Source organism: Lithobates pipiens, unplaced genomic scaffold (assembly GCF_037356315.1).
Source record: "Lithobates pipiens isolate NorthernLeopardFrog02 unplaced genomic scaffold, aLitPip1_a1.2 Scaffold_13, whole genome shotgun sequence".
NCBI lineage: Eukaryota > Metazoa > Chordata > Amphibia > Anura > Ranidae > Lithobates > Lithobates pipiens.
In genome coordinates, this window is record NW_027507718.1 from 271,508,615 (window position 1) to 271,529,382 (window position 20,768).

General features: G+C 42.7%; 1 protein-coding gene across 1 annotated transcript in view; it reads right to left on the reverse strand.

The window, feature by feature from the left end:
- Nucleotides 1-5,714: 5,714 nt before the first annotated feature.
- EMCN (endomucin) overlaps nucleotides 5,715-20,768 on the reverse strand; it is a 214,634-nt gene continuing 199,580 nt past the window's right edge. Inside the window, exons 14-15 of the mRNA XM_077476623.1 lie at nucleotides 13,230-13,288; nucleotides 5,715-9,380 (exon numbers count right to left, since the gene is read on the reverse strand). Coding sequence (XP_077332749.1) covers nucleotides 9,340-9,380; nucleotides 13,230-13,288 — 100 coding nt within the window. The 3' untranslated portion in view covers nucleotides 5,715-9,339. The remainder of the gene's footprint in view (nucleotides 9,381-13,229; nucleotides 13,289-20,768) is intronic.

The window sequence follows — 20,768 nt, forward strand, 5'->3', positions numbered from 1 at the left end:
ACTCATACAGAGCTGAATGGAGGGTTGCCTGGTGCCTTTTACCTGATGCACCCGATCCTTCAGGGCACAGATTTTTTAACAGATGGCAGAAATACCTTTGCCTCGACTGTATCCAGGATCAGACCTAGACCTGGTCTTAAGGCTGACTTTTCGGTATTTATGACCCAGCCCAGGTTTTCTGAATACCGCACTGTGCAGGCTACATTGTGTTCCAGGGCCTGTAGTGAGTGATATCTGAGCAGGAGGTTGTCTAAGTATCCTTAGCACCAAGATCCCCTGGGCCCGTAAAAGACCCAGTACAGGTGCTAGGATGTTTGTAAACACCCTAGGTGCTGTGGCAAGCCTGAGGGGCAGTGCCACCAACTGGAAATTTAATTCCTCTACTGCAAATCCAAGAAACCTCTGATGAGGCTGAAAGATAGGTACGTGTAAAAAATGCGTCCTTTATATCGATGGAGGCTAAGAAGTCTCACATCTGGAGCGAGGCTACTACTGAGCGAACTGACTCCATCCTGAAGGATTGGATTAACAGACGTTGGTTCAGGGATCCTAGGTCCAAGATTGGCTTTATGTCCCCATTTGGTTTTAGAACAGTGAACAGGTTTGAATAAAACCTTGTGCCTCTTTCGGACACCAGAACCTTTTTGTTCTATCTGGCACGTCCCCACTTGTCACTTGCTATACCCTTTGTATGCCTTTGTTTTAGCCTCCCTCTAATTGCCATTCTGATACTCCTGGCAGTTCTAGGGATTTTATACTGTTAATATAAATTTCTATGAATGTTATTGATTGCTTTTTCTCTCCTTAGAATTTCTACCAGACTTCTGAAGAAGCGATTTTCGTGAAACATGTAGAGCTGTGTTATATGTTAGTATAGTCATCCATGTCCACATTGTCATGGTCCTGACATTCATAATCCATATTGGAGAGATTTAGCTGATTGATGCATTTATTTTGCAATATTTTAATGTTCTTTTTTGTATTATGTGTTTAATAAAAATTATATATTTTTTCTATAATTGGTGCCCGAAAAGTCAATTTTTCAATTTTTTCTATTTGGACACTCTCTGATGCACTAACTGCTCTAGTGCTTGAAACAATAAGTTTCTTTTTGGAGGATCCGCAGGGACATGGCATCTTAGAAACCTCAGCAATTCCAGCTTGTAACCGTGGGACATTGTTGAGGTGACCCACTCGTCCTGCACCACTGTTCTCCAAATGTCCGCAAATTGAAGCAGTCTTCCTCCCACCCGATAGTGGGGGCATTCCCTTGGTGCTGGGTTTAGAAGAGTTCTAGGCCTAGGGTTTTTTCTGGCCCTGGCCCTGCGGCTTGCCCCTGACTCTAGTGTCCTTTTGGCAGTGGGACTGCCTTGGTGCTGAAATACCTGAGAAAGTCCCCAAGGTTTAAATGAGGGAAGCCTGGTACTTTACTTTACCAGAAGTAAAGAACTCTTTCCTCCGGAAATCTTTTGGATATATTCATCCAGGTCATCACCAAACAAACGTTCCCCATGGAATGGGAATCCTGACAATTACTTCTTACAGGGAAGCTCGGCTGACCAGTTCTTAAGCCACACAAGTCTGCGCATGTGTACAGACAGGAGAGCCAAACGGGAAACTTTCTGTATAGAATCCTTTAAGGCATGTATAGCAAAACACTGCGCTTGAGGAATATCTACCGTTTTCAGCAAGATCATCCTCCTGGTTAGGCCTGTCAGGACGTCTAACCTGATCCTTTAACCGCTTGCGGACCAGCCGTTGTAGTTTTACTGCAGCAGGCTGGCTCTGCTGTGCGAATTCACGTTAATGTACGTGATCTCGCAAGGTCTGTATAGCAGGCGCGCGCATGCCTGCCGCAAGCTCCGTGAGTCAAACCATGGGTCCCGCAGACTCGATGTCTGCGGGGATACCTGCGACATCGAGAGGAAGAACTGGGAAATGCTGACGTAAACAAGCATTTCCCCATTCTGCCTAGTGACACTCTCACTGATCACGACTCCCTGTAATCGTTAGTGGTGATCAGTGATGTGTGACACATAGCCCATACCTCCTACAGTTGGAATCACTCCCTAGGACACACTTAACCCCTACAATGCCACCTAGTGTTAACCCCTTCACTGCCAGTGAAATTTACACAGTAATTAGTGCATTTTTAATCGCACTGATCACTGTATAAATGTGAATGGTTCCCAAAATAGCACCAAAAATGTCCAATGTGTCCGCCATAATGTCGCAGTCACGATAAAAATCGCTGATCGCCGCCATTACTAGTAAAAAAAAATATATTAATAAAAATGCCATAAAACTATCCCCTATTTTGTAGACGCTATAACTTTTGCACAAACCAATCAATAAATGCTTATTGCAATTTTTTTTTTTACCAAAAATATGTAGATGAATACGTATTGGCCTAAACTTAGGAAAAAAATGTTTTTTTTATATATTTTGGGGGATATTTATTATAGCAAAATGTAAAAAATAATGCTTTTTTTCAAAATTGTCGCAATTTTTTGGCTTCTAGTACCAGCAAAAGAAAGCTCTATTTGTGGAGAAAAAAAAAGACGTCAATTTTGTTTGGGAGCCATGACACACAACTGGGCCATTGTCAGTTAAAGCAACGCAGTGCTCAAAAAGTGCTCTGGTCAGGAAGGGGGTAAATCCTTCCGGGGCTTATCCCCCAAAAATATATATAAAAAATGTTTTTCCTCAGTTTAGGCTGATATGTATTCTTCTACATAATTTTGGTAAAAAAAAATCACAATAAGCGATTATTGATTGGTTTGCGTAAAAGTTATAGCGTTTATAAAATAGGGGATAGTTTTATGGCATTTTTATTGATATATATTTTTTTAAATGGCAGCGATCAGCGATTTTTATCATGACTGTGATATTATGGAGGGCACATTGGACATTTTTGACACATTTGTGGGACCATTGTCATTTATACAGCAATCAGTGCTATACAAATGCACTAATTCCTGTGTAAATGACACTGGCAGTGAAGGGGTTAACCACTAGATGTCAGTGTAAGGGTTAAGTGTGTCCTAGGGTCATGTTTCTAACTGTGGGGGGGGGGGTGTGGCTGTGTGTGACACATCGCTGATCTCTGCTCCAGGTCACAGGGAGCAGAGATCAGTGACACTGTCACTAGACAGAATGGGGAGATGCTTGTTTACATTAGCAACTTCCCGTTCTTTCTCCCTGTGAGGCAATCGCAGGTATCCCCACGGCGATCGAGTCTGTGGGACTCACGACCCGACTCACGGAGCTTGCTGCGGGCGTGCGCGTGCCCCCTGGCATCCCCTTAAAGGGCAATGTACAGGTACATGATTCAGCCTGTATGAGCTCTTCTGCCGACGTATATTGGCGTGAGGCAGTCGGCAAGCGGTTAAGGAAGAGACTGCCGCATCTATGGCTGGCATACTGCATTTCTTAACAAACTTTTCCTCCATGGGATATAAAACAGGAAAAACTCTTAGGAGGAACGAAAATCCTTTCAGGATGTTTCCAATCAGCATGATCACCTGTTCCAACAGCAGGTGCAAGGGGAAAGCCTGTGCAGCCTGAGGAGGCTTCAGGAACCCCAAAGAGAACAAGGGAGGCTCAGAAACCTCTGCAGGAGGTAACTTAAAGGCAGAACGAACCATCTCGGTAAGAGTCCAGATCAAAAGCCTCTGCGACTGAGAGGCTGATACTAACTGGACATCTTCTGGCCCAGATTCCTCAGAAGCAGACTCATCTGCCAGGCCATCTCCTAAGTCCTTATAGTAAATAAAGCTTTTAAGTAAATGAAAAAATCTGACCATTGTAAGCACCCATCAGTGTTAAATTGTTTGTCTCAACCCTTTAGCTCCCACTTTTGCTGCACAGCTTGATCTGATAAATGAAGCTGAAAAATAATAGCAGAATCAACAAGTGAAAAAACTGGGGGGGAGGGGGGGCACTGTATTAACCACTTGCTTACTGGGCACTTAAACCCCCCTCCTGCCCAGACCAATTTTCAGCTTTCAGCGCTGATGCAGTTTGAATGACAATTGCACGGCCATATAACACTGTACCCAAGTTACATTTTTATCATTTTTTTCCCACAAATAGAGCTTTCTTTTGGTGGTATTTAATTACAGCTGGGAGTTTTATTTTTTGCTAAACAAACAAAAAAAGATGCAAAATAAAAAAAATAAACAAATCGTGTTTAATAGTTTGTTATAAAATTTTGCAAACAGGTAATTTTTCTCCTTCATTGAAATGCACTGATGAGGCAGCACTGGTGGGCACTGATAGGCTGCACTGGTGGGCACTGATAGGCACAGTTAAGGCGGCACTAATAGGCACAGATAAGGCAGTACTGATGGGCACAGATAAGGTGGCACTGATGGGCAAATATGGGCACAGATAAGATGGCACTGATGGGTGGCACGGATGGGTGGCATGGATGGGTGGCACGGATGGGCACTGATAGGTACCACTGATAGATGGGACTGATGGGCACTGATAGGTGGCACTGATAGGTGGCACTGATGGGCACTGGTAGATGACACTGATGGGCACGGATATGTGGCACTGAGGTGCAGCACTGTTGTTGCGGCAGATTGTGGGCACTGATAGCTGGCACTGTGGGCACTGATAGGTGGCACTATGGGCACTGATGGGTGGCACTATGGGCACTAATGGGTGGCACTGATGAGTGGCACTTTTTCCTACACATAGGTGGCACTGGCAGGGGGCAGGTGGGCACTGATGAGCTGACTCCAGCTCGCCGTGATCGGGACTGAAGTCCCTCTCATGGCCGCTGGCGATCAGCTTTTTTTTTCTCCTCGTGCTGTCACCGGAGGAGGAGGAAAAATAGCTGATTACTGGCTCTGTTGTGATCACATGATCAGCTGTCATTGGCTGACAGCTGATCACATGGTAAGGGGTCGGGATTAACCCCTTGCTCCGATCTGTGATCAGGCGAGTCTCATAGACTCGCTGATCACAGAGCGCGCAGGCCACTCGTGCATGGGACTACGTCAATAGACGTAGTCCCAGCAAAGCAGGTCCGCGCTGTAGCTGTCATTCGGCTATAGCGCAGATCTCTAGTGGTTAATATTAGTGACAGACTGCATCATACATATATATATATATATATATATATATATATATATATATATATTTAAGCAATTAAAACTGTTCCTTAAAGATTAACTCCACTATTGTTGAGAAAAAATCATTCGCCTCTAGGTGATCTATGTACATTGCAAGGATTTGAACAAACTTTGTTGCAGATTCCTACCTTTTGTTGCTCTGAAGGAAAAACAATCTGTTGCTTTGGGGTTTATTTACTAAAGGCAAATAAGCTGATGCTCCATACCTTTGTAAATCAGCAGAAGCTCGGCTGACCTCCATCATTCAATGTGTGAAAGCGTGTGGAAGCAAAATTGATGTTTTTTTTATTTTCCTTGCATGCGATTAGGTACTCTTTCCAAAGTGAAGCATCACTTCATTTACTAAGCTCTGGGGCAACTGCTCTTGCAGAGTTCACCTGCACAGTCTATTTACCTTTAGTAAATCAACCTCTTTGTGTCAATGTGCACAGTGAATGTGAGGCAGAGTGACTTTTTCATTATCAATCAGTTGATGCATTTTATAATGAGCCCCTATACTCGCACTAACCTTTAACGCGATGATACTGTTAAAAATTTATTTGGATGAATGGAGTAATGCACACACTCACATAGAAAATACATACTTTTTTATTCGTTTAATGAAAAATGTAAAAACTGTCAAAAGACAATGTATAGTATGAACATCCCAAAGTCTGACAGAAATAGAAGAAAGATCAGCTGCTTTAATAAGATCAATAACAGAACATTTAAAGATGTTCTCATCTTAGCATACAACTGAGACTTATACATGAGATTTGAGGTCCTGAGGAAGTGAATCTTTCCACGAAACACGTCAGCCTACACATTCTAATCTGTAAGGACTACCGTGCTATATATCCTTCACTTCCCTAGTGAAGTGGAAGATAAGAGGTAGTAATAATGCCCATGTACAAATGATGTATGTTTTTATCTAGATTTTTATTGGATGAAATAAAGATTTGTATATATATTTTTTACAAGTATTTCTGCTGCAGAAGCAGTCCGATCTTCATTTTAAACTAAAATCACCTACTGTTTCTGACATGTGTATACGCATAAGGCCTCATACACATGGATGTTTTTACAGCGGCTTTTTTGAGCTTTTTTTGCTGCTTAAGAAGGCAACTCCTTGTTATTCAATGGGCTCATACACACCATGGCGTTTTTGAGCTGTAACAAGCATGGACGTTTTCAAGCTCCAAAAAAAAACCAAGGACCAGCGCCTTCAGAGGCTCCAGCGTTAATGCGCGTTTTTGTGCATAAGCGTCAAAACTGCTCTGACGCACATTAACGCGCATTAAAGCTATACCAATTTTTTTTAGCGACATCGTTTTTGATCTATAAAAATGTTCCTTAGCGTTAACGCTTACAAACGCCGTTAAACGCAAATTGACGCCAGAGCAAAACGCTAATAAAATCGCGTTTTTAACGCTGATTTTTTACAGACATTGTAACTAGCTTTATAACGTCCGTGTGTATGAGGTCTAAGAAATAGGTGAAAAGCAGAATTGTGCTTTAATAATAGTTTATGGGGGGCTGCGTTATAACTGAAGTACTAGAATTTAGTTTACATGGGACAAATGGGAGTTGCTCAATAGTTACTTAAATGTTCAATAAAAAAAAAAATTTTAAAAGCTCTCATTTATAAACTACCCAATACAAAAGGTACTGTGTGAAGGTGACTCCACCATATTACTGCAAAATGGTACACAGCGTGTAAAGGTTAGAACAAATGCTTTTATTAAAAAGAGAATTGCGCTTATTGTGAATCATCAAAAGGGTTAATTTCATAAAGTCAACCAGTCATGTGTAATACATACATATATGAAATATTTATTGTGCAAACATTTGGGACCTATCACTTATATCCCGGATATTTTACTGCTGATTATACTGTATGTGTACGTAAAAGCAATCTATCATTATAGAATTACGAACACTGCCATTGCTGAATTGTTTCATAAGGTCCAAACATACTGATTTTTGATCACTAACTAGTGATAGAAAGTAGTATTTGTTTAATGAGTTACAAATTCAGTGGCTTTATCTATGATCTGGGTCACTGCTATACCAAGAAGTAAAGTAAGGATTAAGATAACAGTCTCCGAGCCTGCACCCTAAAGTGGAGTTCTAGACTGTTTTTTAGTTTAATAAAAGTCAGCAGCTACCAAAATTGTAGCTGCTGACTTTTAATAAACAGACATTTATTTGGCCCATGGTGCAGCAATGAGGGCGCCCGGAGCCTCACTCCTCTTAGTGGGCACCGGGCCGTGACATCTTACGGCTTCACGGCTGGGTGCAGTGTGCTATTGGCCAGGCAATGTGATATGTCCCAGAAGATCGCTGGCAGGGAAGGGCCACCTAGGGCAAGAGGAGGAGTCACCTAGGCGGCCAAGAAGAGGAAGCAGGAAGTGGGACAGGACGTCCCACTCAAATCAAGGTATCCACCCCACCCCCCAAAAAAATGACATGCCAATTGTGGCATGTCAGGGGGCGAGGAGTGCTTAAAGCGGAAGTTCCACTTTTGGGTGGAACTCCGCTTTAAAAACAAGTCAGCAACAGCAATTCTCATTTTTTTCCTAACTCCTTAAAGGAGTTGTAAACCCTTCCATATACCCAGTGATGTGACTGGTCTCAGATGATACACAGAAATGAAGCAATTCCTCCTACATAAGTTGTATCTTTTTATTTGCATTCTTCTCTTCTGAACACCAGTTCAAAGTGCTGAATTTTTAAAGCTGCAGAGCTAAGTGAGCTGATTGGAGGGAAGGGACACGCCCCCCTTCACACAGCACACAGGAACAGAGCTGAGGCTGTCAATTTGCTGGAGGTCCCTCCCCTGTCACAATTTTTCTCTTGGTGTCAGGAAAATGTGTCAGAGGTGATGCATGCTGATAGCAGAGGAATGAAGCAGCAGACAGAAATGGCAGAAATAGTTCACACTATAGAGAGACAAGTTCACACTCTAGAGGGATATGCTTTGTTCATATTTCATGTCTGAGGTTTGCAACCACATTAAGTAAAAATGGTGTGTTAGTAAATTTGTGTTTTGGATGTTGCTAATACATTTTTACTTTGCACCTTATGCCGCGTACACACGAGTGGACTGTATGGCGTACTTAGTCCGTCGAAACACATTTCAGCGGACAGTCCGCTCGTGTGTGGGCTTTAGCGGACTTTTTCAGCGTGCAGTCCGGCGTACTAAGAATTTCGGATTTTTCGAAATTCTGTCCGTCGCACTTTGGTTTCAGCGGACAATCCGCTCGTCAGTATGCTAGTTCGACGGACTAAGAATGGCGCATGCCCAGAAAGGATTTACACGGCGGAAGGGTGCTTTGCTGTTTATTGGACTTGGACTTCCTATTTCTAGTCCCGTCCCGTGCTGTACACGTCATCGCGCAAGCTTTCGACGGACTGTTTGGGTATCCGTGTATGGTCAAGTCCGTTCAGTGGAAAGTACGACGGACTGTCCGTCGGATTGTATGACGAACTAAGTACGCCATACAGTCCGCTCGTGTGTACGCGGCATTAGCAAGCTTTTTTAAATTGAACCTGTCTGACATTTTAAACTTAAAGCGTATGTCAGGGAAATGTAAAAAATACATGCTGATTTTGTTTTTAATTATGTGAAATTACAGGAAACTTCAGAACTTGGTGTCAGCACTGCCAAGTTAGCTGTTGTTAAACTAATAAATTCCTAATATTCTCATAAACTTTACATCATAGAGATCATTATGTAGTGCAAGAAAAGAACTGAAGACTCCTTGAAACAACACAAGAAGTGTGCAGAGGACATAGGACATCTCTAAAAGTCTGGTATAACAGGTATTTTTTGCACTTAATAAATGACATAACAAAACACTTTCATTGGGGTAGTTAACACACCAAAATAGAGCAGATAAGAGAAGTTCATTAAGTTTACATACATTTTTAAAAATAAATCTAAAGAGATGCACAGAGAAGAGTTTCATGGCTAATAAAGGTAACGACAGATGGCTTGTGCTACTTAAATCTTAACATGGCTGACAGGTTCACTTTAAAGAAATAAAACAAAGGTAACAACTGGTCATTGCCATTTCTAGTTTTGGAATATTGGCATTGTAGGATGCAAAAACAATGTATCCTTTATTAACTATGTACAGCTATAACAGAGATAACTCATTGTAGTTTAGGGAATACTTTAAAATCTGTGTAAAAAAGTGTGGTCACTTAGTCTTCAACATTCAATAGATTCCATCTGGTTTGTCCTTTTCATGTCTTGTAAAATACAAAAGAATACAAATTAAATTATGTCATGTTATGTTACAGTATATGCAGCTTGCTTCATGCTATATATTCAAATAAAAACACCAGTTATTTCATTAATAGAGACTAATAGAGAATACCTGATGACCCTGTCCATGCTAGGCATGAACACACATCCATCCCAGTGTGGTCAGTTTTCTGGCTGTGCTGTCAGGACAGCCTGCCTGCTGGAGCACACGCTTTGTGGAATTATGGACAGGGCACTTCAGGCAGAACAGCGGGAGGAAGAGGGGGACTTCCTTTCCTCTCAAGGCCCCCTTTATCCAGATAGCATTCCTCAGGTCCCACCAAACACACAGGAAGTAGAGGAGGAGGAGGAGTATTGCGTCAGCATGGATGTAGAGGATAACACTGAGCAGCAGTCTTCAAGGAGTTTTACGTGGATGGGAGGAGGTAGTAACAGATCATGTGATCCTTAGTGACCCAGAGGACTCAGAATCGAATGCCTCTGCAAACTTACGCTGCATGGCCTTCCTGATTCTGCAAAGCCTGCAAACGGACCCTAGGATTCGTGGTATCAAAGAGAGGGATAATTACTGGTTGGCAACCATTCTTGATCCACATTACAAGAATAAGGTTGCAGAACTCATCCTGCCTTCACAGTGGGAGCAGAGGATGAAACATCTTCAGGAGTTCTTGAAGAAAGGTTTGTGCAATGCATTTCCAGACCCTGGGAGGTTACAATTTCCTGGTGCTGGACAATGTGTTGCTGAGACTTCGTTCAGTCAGAGGAAGAGAGGCGGAGAAGGTGGCCGGCTGACCGATGCCTTTAAACAATTATTCAGTCCTCAGCACCAAAGTCTGATCAGTTCAAGCAACCATTGCCAGCGTCTGCATTATATGATGCAGGAATATCTAGGTGCAAGAGCAGACTTGGAGACCTTTCCAACAGAGCATCCACTGGGTTACTGGGTCTTGAGGATGGACCACTGGCCAGGAGTTGCTCAATATGCAATTGAGCTACTGGCTTGTTCTGCATCCAGCATGCTTTCTGAATGCCCATTCAGTGCTGCTGGAGGGTTTGTAACGGATCAAAGAGTGCACCTGTCCACAGACTCTGTTGCTAGGCTCACATTCATAAAAATTGATCAGTCTTGGATCAGCAGCTCTCAAGCACCTGATGCTGATGTAACTGATTGAATTTGCTATGGATTTTAAATCCCTTGAAGACTGCCTATGCTGACCATCATATTCCTCCTCAATCTTGATGATGCTAGCTTCCAACAACATTTTTGGATTAGGGCACCACCACCACCACTCAAGGCCCAATTTTTCTGCCCCTGTTTAACAGGGGCGACAGTGGACATCCTTGTCTTGTTCTACTGAACATTTCAAAGGATGTCAACATACTTCCGTTTACCTTTAACACAGTGAGGTGGTTGTAAAAGTTTTGGATCCATTTAGTCATTTTGGGTCCTATTCCCAGGTTTTCTATTGTATTCATCATAAATCCCCAGTCCACCCTGTCAAAAGCCTTTTCGGCATCTAATGACAGGAGTATAGCTGGGAACTTTCAAGTTCATGTAAAGCAGGTGTCCCAATACTTTTGGCAATGTGTGTTTGTATATATATATATATATATATATATATATATATATATATATATATATAAAACATTTTTCCTTTAATTTCTATTTTAAACTGAATCGGTTAATGTATACAGTACTATTTAGCCAATCTTCTATTCCAGCTTGATGAGGCTACAGACCAGTGGGATTAAAGCTGGCTAACAAACATGTCAAGTTGGAGGGATAGGGTTATCCAGAAATAAATCTGAAATTCCTCTTGTGTTCAGTCTTGCCAGCTAAGTGATTTTGAATTCTCCACCTAGCCAGAAAATCATGGGTGTTGTTAGTGTCTGGCACTAGAGTTTGGTGAATGGTATGGGCCGAGCAACAGTTCCGCCCAAACATCATCTGTCCGATGAACATCCTAATTTTCAAGGCGTTCGACAGGTGTTCGCCCCACCTCTGCATTGTGCATTCTAAGCCCTGATTGGACAAAGCTCTGTCCAGTCAGAGAGCAGTGAATAGCTGGTTGTTAAGTAGCAGACTGGGAAGCTGGAATTGCCTTCCTTAACAACCAATGAGTCATCAGTTGTCAATGGCCTTTCTCGCTGACAGCTGAATAAAAAAGTGAAAAAAAGAATGGTGTGGGGTCCCCCCACTCCATACTAGGCCCTTCTGTTATGGATTTTAAGGGGAACCCCATGCCAAAAAAAAAATGCCCCCCCCAAACTCCATACCAGTCCCTTATCCAAGCATGCAGCCTGGCAGGCCAGGAAGGGGGGTGAGCCTATGCCTGTCCCCCTCCTGAACCACACCAGACCACATGCCCTCAACATGGGGGGGGGTGCTGCTTCCCCCCCACCCCAAAGCACCTTGTCCCCATGTTGATGAATTTGTATTAGAAGTCCGTATTGGGTGGAATTCGTGGGGGGGGGGGGGGCTGTACTTTGGGGACATTTGGGGAGAGAAATCTGTACTGGGGTATTTTTACTAAGAGGCGTGGGTAGTTTTTTTTAGGTGTGGGTAGTTTTTTCCCGCATTTTGCATTACTTACTCCTGACCCCAGCACCCATGTGCGTTATGCACTCCTGAACTATGCATTTAATGTAGTATGCATTCCATACCCCTGCACTCTGTGCTTTATGCATTCCTGACCCCCGCACTACACACTCCTGCCCCCAGTGCCCTGTGCCTTACACACTCCTGACCCTTGTGCTCTGTGCCTTACCCATCCCTGACCTTGTGTCTTGCATTACGCATTACTGACTAATGCATTAGTGCATTAGGCACTCCTTAACCCTACACTCTGTGAGTTATGCACTCCTCACCCCTGTCCTCTGTGCGTGTTTTGCACTCTTGATCCCTGTGCTCTGTACGTTATGCAATTTTGACACCCGAGTTCTGTACATTACTCACTCCTGACCCCCGCACTCCAGTATATTATATACTCTTGACTCTTTATTTTGCCAACAGTTGCTGGTTGCTGGTTAAGTAGTCACTGATTATTTTATTAAAGTTCTAATTTGAGTTAGACAGTGTGCAGAAAAGCATATATAATGAAACATCCCTCCTGACGGGGTACATTTAGGAGATTAAGCTCCGGGGATTTCTAAGCCCCGGACCCGTGAGGCGGCTATACCGGGGCGCAGAATGGGAGATCGCCACAGTGTGGGTCAGCGGGACTGGGGGGGGGGGGTGAGGAGGGGGTCCTGTGTAAGTTCACCTTACAGATTTTTCTGTAAAGGTAAACTTACCCTCTAAAGTGGTAGTAAACGCTGCACTACCACTTGTACCTACAGGCTTACCTGTAGATACTGTAAATCTCTCAGTTTTTAGGAGATATTCAGAGCGCATGAAGCTGATGACAGTGCCGGACCTTCAGAGCCTGTGCCGGAAACGTGACATCATCGCACCCCTGGCCACACATGTAGCCAGAGGCCGCAACCCAGAAGGAGTACCGGGGGAAGGTGTCAGCCGTCTTAGGGGTGACATTGCGGCAGGTAATTCTATCACAATGTGCTAGTATACAATGCATACTAGCACATTATGACATTGCCTTGGAGGGATTTTTTTTTTAAATCACCTGCCATTTACAACTGCTTTAAGGTGCATGATAACAGTTATCAGAAAGTATAAGAAGCAAACAGGTAATTTAACCTATGGGATATAAGACTTTTAGGTGGGCTGACCACAATTTTTCCTGTTTGAAATTGTCCATATTTCTTTCATTCCCATTAAAAATGCATGACATGCTGTATAAAGACAGTGATAAAGATTACTTTTGGACACTTACCAGTAGGAGTTTCCGTTTTTACTGAAAGCAGTTTAACATTCTCCTTAGTTTCAGCACACCTTTACCAGTAAATGAAAAACAAACACAGAAATGTCAATTATATTTCAAATCAACACATTACAGTTTAACTAAAGGCAAAGCTTTTTTTTTTGTTTGTTTTGAATAAAGTAGAAAGGAATTAAAACCCCTGTCAGGTGTTTATTACTGTCTGTGCCCCCATTGGGGAGATTCACCCTATTTGTGCTGTTTACCTTCATCATCAAGAGTGAAAGTAAAAAAAAAAAATCACAAATTTTGTTGGAAAAATAATAGAGGGGACATTTTCCAATGGGGACACAAATTCTAGTGACCCTGGTGACACACCGGCATTACTTCAGGATGTGAAGGAAAATATCCCCAATAGAACACAGATGGCAAAAAAAAAACTACCTATCCAAAATTAAACAAAAATGTTTTTCCTTTAGTTACACTTTAACAATAAATAAAAGCATTTGTTCAATAAATGTGTCCTCTTCTTTAAAATTTGTTTTTTTCCAAGATAAACGGCATTCCCCTGTTGCAGAGTATAACTCTCTGTAATGCCCCGTACACACGAGAGGGATTAAGTCTGACAGACCTCCAAAGGAGTTCCGCCGGAGTTCCGCCGGAGTTCCGACGGAGTTCTGGCGGACTTTTCGACCGAACGGACTTGACCACACACCATCACACCAAACTCCGACGGAGTCGAACGTGATGACGTACGACTGGATTCGACGTAGGAAGTTCCTAGACAGTAGCCAATAGCTGCCCTAGCGTCGGTTTTAGTCCGTCGGAGTAGCACACACACGAGCGGATTTTTCAAAGGGGACCGGGTCCGGCGGAGTTCCGTCGGGAAAATTTAAAGCATGCTTCATTTCTAAAGTCCGTCAGACTTTAGCTTCGCTAAAGTCCGTTGCAGCCCACACACGATCGGATAGTCCGCCGGACTCAGTCCGTCGGAGTTTGGATGTCGAAAAGTCCGCTCGTGTGTACGGGGCATTATAGTACATAAATAATAAGGACTATGAAGCAGGATGCAAGTATACCGTATATGGCACCTTTAAGCAGGTTATTACATTGAACATGTATATTCTCCATGCTCAACGTGACCGACATAACTAGTAAATCACAGATAGATATGGTGGTGATTAGGGATGAGCTTCGTGTTCGAGTCGAACGTACGTTCGACTCGAACATTGGCTGTTCGGGCGTTCGGCGAAATCCGAACTCTTGGTCCGTTCGCGTCAAAATTCGTATGGCGCACACGGACCACAATGCACTGCGATGGCGCAGTGCATTGCTGGCTCATGATTGGCCAAGCATGCACTGTGACCCCGCATGCTTGGCCAATCGCAGCGCCAGCAGCGAGGAGAGCCATGATTGGCCACAGGCATCCTGCCTGTGGCCAATCATAGCTCAGGCTGTGTAGTGCACGCCCCACACTATATAAGGCTGCCTTTGAGGCGGCCTCGTGTAGTGTGTTGGAATCTGAAGCAGTGGGTGTTCTGTGTACCTTCAACACAGTTACACACCAATCGTTTTTGGCTGATTTCCTATCTTGCTCTTGTGTAGTGGTTATTGTCTGTGCCCTGACCGCAGTATACACCACTACACTATATTCACCTCACCTATATAGCTAGCTAGTGATCTATCTTTAACCACTTAACAACCGCCCATTGCCGATTAACGGCTTCAGGGCGGTTGTTTAACTCTGAGAGGCCGTTAATTAACGGCCTCCCAGAATTCTGCTCTCGCGCGCCCCCTGGGGCGCGCACTCGAGAGCATCCGTGACCGCCGTTTACCACGTCAAATGACGGAGTGATCACTTGTAAACAAACCGGCGTCATGTTATGACGCCGGTTCCTCCCTCCCCTCTCTGTACCGATCGGTACAGCGGAGGGGAAAGAGATCGGTGTCAGCAGCGTTGTGGGCTGCATCTGCAGTGCCCACATCGCTGCTCACCGAATTTAACCCCTCAATTCCCTGCCAATACTCTGCAATACCAGTGCATACTCTGCAGTACCCTGCCATTACTCTGCAGTACCCCCCATTACTCTGCAGTACCCTGCCTTTACTCTGCAGTACCCCCCATTACTCTGCAGTAACCCCCATTACTCTGCAGTACCCTGCCATTACTCTGCAGTACCCCGCCATTACTCTGCAGTGCAGTACCCTGCCATTACTCTGCAGTACCCTGCCTTTACTCTGCAGTACCCTGCCATTACTCTGTAGTACTCCCCAATACTCTGCAGTACCCTGCTATTACTCTGTAGTACCCCGCCAATACCCCGGCAATACTCTGCAATACCAGTGCATACTCTGCAGTACCCTGCCATTACTTTGCAGTACCCCCCATTACTCTGCAGTACCTTGCCTTTACTCTGCAGTACCCTGCCTTTTCTCTGTAGTACTCCCCAATACTCTGCAGTACCCTGCTATTACTCTGTAGTACCCCGCCAATACCCCGCCAATACTCTGCAATACCCTGCCATAAATTGCCATACCCAGCCATACTCGGAGATACCCAGCCATACTCGGAGATACCCAGCCATACTCGGTGATACCCTGAAATACCCAGCCATAGACGCCCCCCACCCCTCACCACCCTCCGGTGCTTCTACCAACTCGCCAGTACGATCAAAGCCAGAATCTTTTTTTTATTTTTTATTTCAGGCTTCCCAGCCTAGAGGTGAGATGTGGGGTCATATTGACCCCCAGATTTCACTGTAAAGAGGACCTGTCACCCCATATTCCTATTACAAGGGATGTTTACATTCCTTGTAATAGGAATAAAAGTGATCAAAAATATATTTTTGGGGAAAAAAATGTCAAACTAAAATAAATAAAGTAAAATGAACAATAAAAAAAATAAAAAAATTAAAGCGCCCATGTCCCCATGTGCTCGCATGCAGAAGCGAACGCATGCGTAAGCCCCGCCCACATATGAAAACGGTGTTCAAACCACACATGTGAGGTATTGCCGAGAACGTTAGAGCGAGAGCAATAATTCTAGTCCTAGACCTCCTCTGCAACTCAAAACATGTAACCAGTAAAAAATTTTTTTGAAGAACAAATTACTAATCTGCAAAATTTTATAACAGAAACAAAGAAAAATTCATTTTTTCGCAGAATTTCCGGTCTTTTTTCTTTTATAGCACAAAAAATAAAAAAACTGAGAGGTGATTAAATACCACCAAAAGAAAGCTCTATTTGTGTGAAAAAAAGGACAAACATTTCATATAGGTCCAGTGTTGCATGACTGAGTAATTGTCATTCAAAATGTGAGAGCACCAAAAGCTGAAAATTGGTCTGGTTATTAAGGGTGTTTAAGTGCCCAGTGGTCAAGTGGTTAATAATAGAGCTTGCAGTCAGTAGTGTTAGGAGATAGTGCGTGCTGTCTGCGTGCTCTGTACCCAGTACATACCGCTATAATATAGGGCAGGCCCCTACTTTCAAACATCCAACTTACAAACATCTCCTACTTGCAAACGGAAGGAGACAGCAGCAAGTGAGATGAAAAAAGACGGATGGCAAAACAAATTATACAGGGGTGATAACCCTTCCCTATGTTTTCCAAAAAGCTTAAAAATAGTTTTTTTTGACTGGAGCTACACTTTAAAAATGTACCAGTTGAAAATTACAAACAGATTCAACTTAACACAACAAACCTACACAGTCCCTGTCTTGTTTGCACCGCCTGTATACTGCTGTTCTGAGTATATAGGGCCTGGGGGCCACACGCATTTCCTTTTTTTAATATGGGTACAGGGTTCCCCTTAATATGCGTACAAGACCCAAATAGGCTGGTAATGGGCAGGGAGGGCTACCCATGCCATTTTTCTCAATGATTTTCAACCATATTGCAGGAACCAGATATAACATTAAAACCGCAAGCAGTTTTAAATGGTGTTATTTCCGTTAAATGTCATTTTGTGCAGGGACTGTTCTAAACACGGGAAACACGTGGCATTTCACAGGCATACTACAGACACCCCCCAGGCACCATATTTAAAGTAATATTTCACTTTTTTTTTTTCACTTTAATCGTCATTAATATCAGTGCTCCCGCCAAAACGGTCGTTTTTAAAACTTTTTTTTGCATTGACCCATGTCCCCTGAGGCAGGAGTCAGGTCCCCAAACCCTTTTTAGGACAGTATCTTGCATATTAGCCGTTAAAATTAGCACTTTCCATTTCGAATGTTCGAGTCCCATAGACTTCAATGGGGTTCTAACGTTCGTAACGAACGCGGGGGCCGTTCGCAAGTTCTGGTGCGAACCGAACTGGGGGGTGTTCGGCTCATCCCTAGTGGTGATGTGGGATGATGCAGGACTTTTGGATAGTTTTATATTTAATTTAATTAAGCAATTTTATGTCTGATTTTAATTTCAACATTTTTGTTTTTTGGCACTTTAAAGGAAACCTGCATTAAGGAATTATCCAAGTTGCTATTGATGTTCCTGTTTAATAAAATTGTTAACTATCCAGCTTCCACATAAATATGACTTTAGTACTCCATGCACACAAGTATGCAAATCGAGATTTCCGACCTTGCTTTTTTTTCTCTTGCTGCAAGCTAGTTCTGGATCAATGACTCAAAGTATTGAAATCAGATACAGCTAGTTAACTAGCATTAACTATCTAGTTAGCCATAACAGTCTACTGTATATGTTTCTCATAGCACAGGTGTACTTTAAAGCTGACCTTCAGTCCGCCTTGTTAAGTGGCTTCGCCCCCCCACCAAGTACCGCCATTATGGCACATGTGCAGATGTGCCCATGGGCTCTGACTTGCTTTGGGTCCTGGCAGAGCCTGTCTGTGCATGCACCATGGAAATGCTGCGCATGCACAAAGACAGGGAAGATTTACAGTTTTCCCATTAGCAGTCTTTGTGCAGTTCTCTCATGATCAAGGACAACTCCCAGTTAGGAAGAAAAGGTCCACTTTAAGGTTGCATTTTGTAAACTACCAGGTCACCAGTGTTTAGGCGGGTGCCAGCTCCTTAACACCCAATGTCTCATTCTTGCTGGTTGAGAGCAGGGATGAGTTACTGGTTATTAGGATACGGGCAAGAGCCGACTCCTAAACAACCTGCAAAAACGCATGTACATGTGTTTTTGGTGCACTTCCATTGAAGTCTAAAGTTGAACGCCAAAATGCAACCACACCATAATAGCAGATGACGCTTTTGCAGAAAATACTGTGCTGCATTGATGTGAATGGGCATGATAGAGTATAATGTGATTTTAATGTCATCCGATTCTGTGAGACTCAAGTCACACCTGAAATCACACTACTGTGAACCAGGCCTTAAGCTATTAGAAAATGACTGAAACCTGACTTTCAATTATTAGCAGTGATCATTGAGGATCTTTGAGAATGAATTGCTTCACAATACAAGCAGCTAGATAGGTCAGGAATGGCTTATTTTCAAGTACTTTTACTGCTTGTTCAGAATATGTAAATATTGCTTATATATAGGGGTTGATTTACTAAAAGCAAATAGTCTGTGCACTTTGCAAAGTGCAATTGCACTCTACGAGTGCAGCTGCTCTAGAGCTTAGTAAATGAGTAATGAGCATGTGCAAGCAAAAATACTATTCTTTTGTTTGGTTTTTTCCTTGCATGTGATTAGGTATTCTTTGGAAAGTGAACTTTCATCTCATTTACTAAGCTTTTGAGCAATTGCACTTGCAGAGTGCAACTGCACTTTGCAAAGTGTACAGTCTATTTGCCTTTAGTAAATCAACCCCATAATGTCCATAGTCTGCACTTTAAAAAGGATCCTGACAAATGTGTTATCTATTATAGTTTAAGGTCTCTTTAAGCTTTGAGGTTGCTGTTTCCTAACTCCAAGAATGATGCTATTTGCATGGCAGGGACATCATTGTGCGCAATGCAGCACAAACCCGCTCTGCTCAAGAACTACCCCACTTCCAGAGATGACCACTGGTAGCTTCCAACCCTAGATAGGAGCCTTGGTTGAAATACATCAGCAATAACAGTCATTGCAACAGTTTCCTATGTAAATTACAACAATAATTATGTGCTATGTGATAAAATAAATTTATGTAACACAATTATTTTTCAAATGAAAATAGATTGTTTTACTCCTAAATATACCAGGTTGTAATTGAAATGTTTTCCTTGACTTTATGAGGTCGCAATCATGCAGGATGTCTAAATCCTGCTGTTTAATGTCTGATAATCTACTGTTATTCAAAATATTGTAAATATATACTTCACAGAGGATACAAGCAGGGTAATATTTCCACAGTTAATTAAGTCAAAAGCTCATGGGAAGGATTTCATTCACTTAGTAACAGATTACAGGGGTAAATTGGTGTTATGTCAAAGAAAGTTCTTAACCACTTAAAGTGGTTGTAAAGCTCTCAATTCACTCCCTGGTCATCTTTCGCCTCCACTACTGCAACTCCCTCCTCATTGGCTTACCTCTACATAGTCTATCCCCCCTTCAATCCATCATGAATGCTGTTTCCAGACTCATCCACCTTAGCAACCGCTCTGTGTCTGCTACAATTTTTTTTCTGAATTCGGACCTGAAAAAGGTCAAAAGACGCACAGGGCTCCTGTGCAGTCCGCATCAGTACCCCTGTGGAGATGTGTGAACCGACCCCATAGAGAGTCGGTCGCAATCTCCTGCTATGCAAATTGGATGCGGGAGAAACTCGCTTCCAATTTGCAATAGTGTGAACCCTAACTCTTTTGCTATAATACTTGTAAACAGTATTATTATAATTTTTTTTTTTTTTTAGATTTTCTAACCAGATATTTAGTTCTGTCTCCCAAATGCCTTACGTTTTTAGTGCACTGTACATTACAAGTCTGCTGACATGTCAAAATATTAATTATAAATTATAATTATAAATTAATTTATATTAATATTAATATTGTTAATTTACTAAAACTGGAGAGTGCAAAATATGGTGCAGCTGTGCATGGTAGCTAGGGATGAGCCAAACACCCCCCCGGTTCGGTTCGCACCAGAACCTGCGAACGGACCGAAAGTTCACACGAACGTTAGAACCCTATTAATTACAATGGACGCGAGCATTCGAAATCTAAAGTGCTAATTATAACGGCCAATATGCAAGTTATTGTCCTAAAAAGGGTTTGGGGACCAGGGTCCTGCCCCAGGGGACATGTATCAATGCAAAAAGAAGTTTTAAAAACTGACGTTTTTTCTGGAGCAGTCATTTTAATGATTCATAAAGTGGAAAAAAAAGTGAAATATTCCTTTAAATATGGTACCTGGGGGGTGTCTAAAGTAAGCCTGTAAAGTGGCACGTGTTTCCCATGTTTAGAACAGTCCCTGCACAAAATGACATTTGTAAAGGAAAAAAAAGCAATTTAAAACTGCTTGTGGCTTTAATGTAATGTCTTGTCCTTGCAATATGGATGAAAATCTTTGAGAAAAATGGCATAGCTACCCCATCAGCCCCCCTACCCCAGCCCATTACCAGCCCCTTTGGGTTTTGTATGGATATTAAGGGGAACCCCA